The sequence below is a fragment of the Vulpes vulpes genome, chromosome 6 (assembly GCF_048418805.1).
Source record: "Vulpes vulpes isolate BD-2025 chromosome 6, VulVul3, whole genome shotgun sequence".
NCBI classification, from domain to species: Eukaryota; Metazoa; Chordata; class Mammalia; order Carnivora; family Canidae; genus Vulpes; species Vulpes vulpes.
In genome coordinates this window covers 64,827,431-64,834,630 of record NC_132785.1, presented here as the reverse complement: position 1 = coordinate 64,834,630, position 7,200 = coordinate 64,827,431, and the positions used below count along the sequence as shown (strand labels likewise).

The 7,200-nt window shown below is 53.3% G+C and overlaps 2 protein-coding genes across 2 annotated transcripts; both read right to left on the bottom strand.

Annotated features, from left to right (window-relative positions):
* Window positions 1-3,024, bottom strand: CMTM5 (CKLF like MARVEL transmembrane domain containing 5). Its single transcript, XM_026007544.2, has 5 exons — window positions 2,419-3,024; window positions 1,393-1,545; window positions 794-886; window positions 399-483; window positions 1-298 (listed from the first exon to the last, which is right to left on the bottom strand). Exons 1-5 carry the CDS (start codon window positions 2,542-2,544, stop codon window positions 285-287), a joined length of 471 nt encoding a protein of 156 aa, XP_025863329.1. The 5' UTR covers window positions 2,545-3,024; the 3' UTR covers window positions 1-284.
* An 834-nt stretch (window positions 3,025-3,858) lies between these two features.
* On the bottom strand, window positions 3,859-6,677 carry IL25 (interleukin 25). Its single transcript, XM_026007483.2, has 3 exons — window positions 6,581-6,677; window positions 6,160-6,404; window positions 3,859-4,187 (listed from the first exon to the last, which is right to left on the bottom strand). The coding sequence occupies exons 1-3, from the start codon at window positions 6,587-6,589 to the stop codon at window positions 3,932-3,934; spliced, it is 510 nt and encodes a 169-aa protein (XP_025863268.1). The 5' UTR covers window positions 6,590-6,677; the 3' UTR covers window positions 3,859-3,931.
* Window positions 6,678-7,200: the final 523 nt, after the last annotated feature.

The following is a 7,200-nucleotide window of genomic DNA, read 5'->3' as shown; positions in this document are numbered from 1 at the left end:
TAAGATTTGAATCTTTTAATTTGGGAATGACCACCTTCCTCCTGCCCTCCCTCCCCAAAACACCTCCTTCCTGGTAGAGCTTCATCAAGAGCCAGATCTCAGAGCACTGAGCCCCACAGACAAGTCCCTGGTGACTCCTCAGGCCAGACTCCATCTCTGAAGGCTTGGCTGGAGGGGAGGGTAGCACAGTGGGCTGTGAGCTAGGGAATCCAAAGGAAACGTGTCTGGTCTGGGCTGCACTGTTTCTTTTGTCTGGCTGGGCCTGGGAGCCAGGTAGCTCAGGGTCAGTGCTGGTCCTCTGCAAATATGGAGCCGGGCAGGAATAGGCATGTCAGGATGGGGTAGCTGGGGCAAAGGGTAAAGAGGACATCTCCTCTCCCCAGAGCACAGACACTCACCCTGGCTGGTCCTCGGAGCCATCTCAGTCAGATAGATCTTGAAGGCATCGTAGGCAAAGACGGAAACCAGGATGATGCCAAATACCTGTGGCAGTAGGAGCGGGGATGATACAACAAAGGTCAGCATCCTTTAAGTGTGTGTTAAGCAACTACAGAATACTAAATAAAGTTTGGCCAAAACCAACAACAACAACAACAAAAAACACCAAAAAAAAACCAAACAAACAAACAACAAAAAACAAAGGTCAGCAGCCATCAGTATTAGGGAGAGGGAGATGGGTAGCAGGCAAGGTGTGAGCCAGAGCCCCAGGCACTGCCTTGGGCTTGTGAGGAGGCTGTGCAAATACCAGCCAGAGGTCCTTAGGGCCTGGAGAGCTTTGTAGGGCCAGACTCACAAAAGCAGCAATGGCAGCTCCATCCCGGGAGGTCACAGCTGCAAAGGAGACCACCAGGAAGATGATGATGGCGCTGATACAGCGGAGGAAGTCCTGGGAGATTGGGGGGCGCAGGGTTAAAGGGAAGTCAGAGGGCAAGAGAATATCACCCTCAGGTTTTCCAGACTAGTCAGCGGCTTGCCCCTTGGCACTGGGAATCCCTACAGGGAGATAGCCCTGGACACAATATAAAGCACTTGAGAGAGAAAGAGAGAGAGAGAGAGAGAGAGAGAGAGAGAGAGAGAGAACTCACACGGCTAGCCAGGGAAGGGATGCAGACGAATGCAGAGCGACCCGGGGCCCTCAGTGGGGCACAGCTGGGTCATGCCAGCCAGGAGAGCCAGGGCAAGGTTGGGGCCAGGGCTGGATCTTTGGTGAGGGGGAGAGTGGCTCTAAGTGACCTGCATCCCCACCACCAGTACCCAGTAGCTGTGAAATCAGTGTCGGGCCTGGGGCCCATACTGACCCAAGAAAAGGAGAGAGGCTGGGAGGGAAAAGAGAAATTTAGCATTCAGAGAAGAAAGGGACCCAAATGGGGGAGGAAAGGCAGGGTCCCTCACCAGACAGGGCCAGTTCAGCCGATCAAAGTGCTGGTAGTACTGGGTGGCATAGAGGAAGAGGAAGGCGAGCGTGATGAAGAACTCCAGCAGCGCTGCAGCCATGTAGGCGGAGATGGAGGCCGTGAAGCAGATGAAGATGATGAAGGTCAGGGCCTGCAGGACCAAGTATGTGAAGCTTGCCAGGAAGGGGACACGGGCCTGACCAGATATTTGCCTTCCCCTCCTCAGGAGCTCCTCCAGGCTGGCCTGTACCACCCATCCTTTGAGGTCTCCCCATCCCTGGTAACAGGAGCCATACTCCAGGGCATTTGCCCATGGAGGGCAGTTTCCAGCTTCTCACCTCCCCCTGCCCAGGGGTCCCAGCAACACCAGCAGTTTGACCAAGCCCACCCCTCCAGGGGGCACCATCCTGTGGAACCCACGAAAGAGGTGTCCTGCTGCAGCAGAGGGTAAGGGGTAAACACCAGCCTGGAGTCATCCCTACAGCAGCCCTGCACCTCAGGAGGGACCCCCTATCCCAGAGTATTTTCCCCACTCTCAGATGTTTGAACCACCTCTAAACAAGGACCAACACGAGGCCTTCAGTTTCACACCAAGAGACGAGGTTTAGAAGGCAGATGCTCCACGGTGGACTCTAAGGGTCCCTTCAGCTCTGACGATGGAGGGTGACACATATACAGTGGGCTTACATTAACACTAAGGTCTTGCTAAGTGACAGAAGAAGGTCCCTTCCGGAGAACAGATGTTCACCGGGAGCGGGGCACAGATAAAGTGGGGCTGCAGGAAGTGTGCCCTTTATGTCCTGTCTAATTCAGTTCTTCCTGCTGCCACTGAAGCTACTATAAGGGCCTTCAGATGGAAAGGCAGCCAGAGGGCGGGGTGGGAGGTGAGGCCGGGGCAGGGGGGTGTCCAGAAAGCCTGGGAAAGGAGACCGCTGAGGGGTGAACCCAGTGGGGGCACTGGGGCAGGGAGAGGGGGAGTGGGATCACACTGGGAGAGGTGCCAGCTTGGGAAGGTGGCTGTTACCAGCTCGGTTTCCAGCAAGATGCCTTTGAGGGAGGAGAGGAAGGTCTTGTCCACGGCGAAGCCCTGGAGCCCTGCAGCTGCCCCCTCTGCAGGGGCCCCGTCCCGGCGATCCCGAGCACTGAGCATCTCCACAGAGCCCACCAGGCACAGCCCCCACTGCCACCAGCCCAAGAAGGGAACTGGGAAGATGGAAACCTGGAGAGATGGGGGAAGCAAACAGGAGCAGGGAGGCACTTGGAGGAACCTGCAAGAGAAGCTGTCAGGCCGGCCGTGGGGCCGCCGGGGAGTCTTGCCCAGATGGGCCGTCTCCCAGCTGCCCAGAGTGCCCCCGCTGGTGCCTGCTCTGGCCCCCCAGGAAGCACATGGGGAGGGGAGGGGCAGGACGGGGAGGAGTGGCCAGCCGTCTCCTTACTAGAGCCCCACCCCACCTGGAGAAGGGGAGCAGGGAGGAGGGGGAAAGGAGGAGGGCCACACAGAAACTGGGAGGAGCTGGGAGGGGAGCAAGAAAGGAGCCAGACTAGGAGCCCCCCAAGGACCCGAGGCTGAAGAAGTTTGCATCCCCCTCCACTAACTCCCCTCTCCCTGGCTGTCCTTTCTCCCTTTTCCTTTAAGGGAGGGTGGGAGCTGGAGCCCGGCCCAGGCAGCACCCCCCAGGACCAGGCTCTAGCAGCCAAGACTGAGGACAAAGGCAGATTGTTGGGGGGACAAGGGGGCGCTGTGTGCCTGCTGCAGTGCCTCAATGGGCCTCTGTGTCTCCAGTATGCCGGGAGGGCAGCCTGACCCCCACCTCAGTGTTCAGGGGTAGGCCAGGGAGCCAGAGAAGGGGAGGGATGGGAGGCCACAGCGGAAACTCTGGGAGGCAAAAGGACAGGATAACAGGTGAGGGCTGACCGTGGGGAAGAGAAGGGACCAGGCTGGGGATCCTGGTGTTCAGGCACCAGGGACACCAAGACAAATTAAGGCCTTTTTAAATACAGATTATTTATTTGGACAAACCTCTCCAAGCTCAATAACAGCCTCTTTCTCAGAGCCTAGTAATTGCATCAAGGTATGTGCAGAGTAGATGCTCACCGAGGGTTGGATGGATGAATGGGTGGATGGATGGATGGACAGATGAACATACAAATGAAATGAGGGGCTCTCCATCAGCAAAGGGGAAAGCAGCAAGAAAGTGCTTGTGCTGTGCCAGGTAGCTGGGGATGGGAGAAAGGGAAGAGATGGGGTGGTGGCCTCCAGAAACGGGTAGAGCCTTAAAGACCTTTCCCAAGAGGAAATGCCAGGATGTCCTCTTCCATTGGCCGTAAGAAATTCTGTTGCTTTCACCCTGCATTTCCCATCCACTCCAAAAAGTGAAACAAGCGACTCCCTCCAGTCCACCATTCTGTCCAATGACACAGCTGCTCCAGGTAGTGCTTTGGAGGGGCTGAACATTCGGGCATCCTGGTTCACCAGGGCGGGTGGTTGCACACCCAGGTCCAGTGTTCCAACCAGGAACCAGGCATGGGCAGCATGACTAGGCCATCACTCGGGGCCGCACACACACACAAGCCAGGGAGACACGGTAGAGTCTTTGTTCCAAACAGTAACCATCAGGGGCACCCTGCTCTCCAGGGCACGGCCGCCGGTAGAAGACGGTCTGGTTGTGGTAGAGCAACTCCGAGTTGCCCAGGGGGTCCATGTGGGAGCCCGTCTGTAGGCTGACACAGTGTGGACACAGGCAACGGGCGTGGTACAGGTCCTGGGGGAGCCGGTTCAAGTCCCTGTCCAACCTGTGGGGGTGGCAGTCATCAGAGCCTGGAGGGAGGCTGGCCTGGCAGACAGGGGATGGACCAGATGCCAGGGGAAGGAAGTGTGGCGAGGTGGGCCAGACTTTATGTCCCAGCTCTTGAACCCACTTGCTGAGTGACTTTAAACAAGTCACCACCTCCTCCCTGAGATTTATTTTCTCCCACTGTTGGTGAGGGGCAGGGAAGAAGGAGGGGATTTCTGGTACTGGGAGCCTTGCAGAGGCAGGGCAAGGTAGCCACATCCACTAGACAAACTCTACTTCCATCTGATATACATGCTGGGCTCTGGCATAAGGTTTCTTTTAGTAATTATTATTACATTTTTAGGATTTGGGTTTTTTTTTTATTATAAAGTAAAACTGCTCTTACATCCAAGTATAAAAAACTGTAAAATGAAGACAGTGAGTCTCCCTACTGGTCCCACTCCCCAGAGGGAGCCACGGTCAGTCAACCATTCCCTGCACTTCCATCCAGACGCTCTTCATGCACATATCATGAGCACATGTAAGCATCCTGGTAATACTTATTCTGAAAGGATTTTGTGGCCAAAACAAGACTTAAAATGTAGATGCTCCAAAGGCCAGGGACTCCCAAAGGCTAGCGGGAAACAGCTGCTCAGTTATAAGACCATTCTCCATACAGACAAGCCCTCACTAGCTGGGGCTCAGCTAGAGATGCATTTCCCAGGGTGGGTTCCCTAATAAGTACCCCACAAGAAAAGGGGCCCGGGGCCAAATGAGTTTGGGCAACACTGAATTTGCTATTTCTTTTCTGCGGACTTCTTGAAACTTTTAATGTGCTGAGCACATCATGAATCTCTGAGGGGTGAGGGCTGGAGCAGCTTTTCCCACACTTAACTGTCATCACCTTTTTTCTGAGGAGCAGCCTGTGGGACAAGTATCACAAAGAACACTTTGGAGAAGATCAGCCAAGTAATTATCAGATGTTAACAGCCTCCAAACAGGGGGGTGTCTGGACCCCAGCCAAGTCAACCACCTGGCACCCAGCCTCCCCAAAGGGGCTCCCACCTCTTTGGATTTAGCCCAGGACCCAGCCAGACTTCTAAGACCACTTTAAAACATGGAGACCTGGAGTCTCCACCCTGGATCTAGTCTCAACCAAAGTTCACCTTCTCCCTACCTACTGAACTTGTCCACCCATCCCCAAAGCCAAGGCCAAGCCAGAATTAGACCTATGGGGAATGGGAACACAGACACCCCAGGAAGACAGACACAAGATAGGGATCCCTAGAGCCCTAATATTAATATTTAGTATTTTGCTTCATTGCCCTGATTTCAGTGCTTCCAAATATTTTTTATATCATGGTACAAATAGAGAAATTTTTTTTAACAAATAAAGAATTTTAATATTCGTGTGGCACACTGAATGAAAGAATAAGACAGCCTATAATCAAAAATAACCAGCCCAGGGCTCTGGCTACAGAGAGAGGGTTGAGGGTTGAGGGTTTCACTAGCTTGATATGCATATAACCCATCCCTACTGGGCCAGGGCAGTAGCATGTGGTATTGGGGTGCTTCATGTGTGTATCATACCATTATTCCCTGATATTTCAGTTAGAATAAACATACCATTGTAGGGACAGAAGAAGAGGAGGAGGACGAAGAGTTTCCTCTAGAAAAGAAACAACCTTTCCTGTATAAGGTACAAATTTTACATACATTATTTCATCTGATCTGCACATTGGCCTGAGGGTGTTACCGCATTTTACAGATGAAAAAAACTAAGCTTTGAGACCTTGAGGGAGCGGCTCAAAGTCACCTACTAAGAGGCAGAGCTACAACCCAGAGTGGGCTTTGCCTAACACCCAAACCTTTATGGCCTCTCTGAGATAAAAGGGAGTGGGCAGGCTGGACTTAGATGGAACTCCCCGGCCCCTCACATACACCCTGAAGGGCACATATGCTGGCATTTGGGAAAGGGGCAGCAGACTCACTCATATTTCCAGGGGGAGATAGACCTGCTGTTGAGTGGTCCGTCTTCACTGGCTTTGCAGGATTCTGGGTGGTGGGTGAGGCTAGTGGTCTCTCCGGGGAACTTGAGCACAGTGTCCCGCTTCAGCCACTCATGAGTGGGGTCCTGCCTTTTGCTGGGACAGCAGTTAGGCCAGTGGGTGCAGTCCTTCCGGATCCGAAAATTGAGGGTGTGGGTTCCCATGGCCATTACCAAGAACACGATCACCTATGGGAAAAGGCCAGTGAGAGAACTGCTCTCAACTAATCAGGCTATTCCCTCCCCAGCTGCTCCCTGAGAGCCTGGTTTCCAGCTCCACCTGGTCCCCAGACCTAAACCCGGAGCCTGGCCTCTCTCCACCCTCAGCAACAGTCTCAGCACCTGTCGGGCCTCTTCATACTCACCTGATTCATGCCTGATGCTGCTCGCCAAGCCACGGTGCTACACTAGCTGACAGGTGGGGCAGGCTGACTGGAGCAGCTCCGGCGTCCTGGTTTTATTTTCAGCAAACCTGTTTTGTTTATTCAAATTTATTTCCACGACCTTTTGGAGGGAATGACCTGACATTAAAAAAACAAAACAAAACCAAAAAACCCTGAAAGTGTTTCCAAAAGATGCTTCAAGGCTATATCCATGGAAGTTATAATTCACATCACACCTTGGGAGCTTATTGGGGAAAATCTGTTCTTTGTACCTTTCTGGGTGTGGGAGTCAAAGTAATAGTATTCTGCTACACTGGGCATTGGAGGACTGACATTATGGGAATCTGCCTGGTTGGCTTGGTACCCCAAATCAGGGAATATCATCTGGTCTGTCTTCAAGAGGCCTCATTTCTCTGCTCCCCCCAGGGCTTTCTCTCCACCATTCCCTTTCTTCTCAGCCTCCTGATCACACACCTGAGTGAATACTTCCTTCTTTCTCCTTTGACCCTCAACCTTCTGCTCTCTGACCCCTTCCTCCCTTTTGATGACCCCAGCATCTAGGACCCTCATCTAAGACTTCTTTCTCACTGTCCATTACCCAC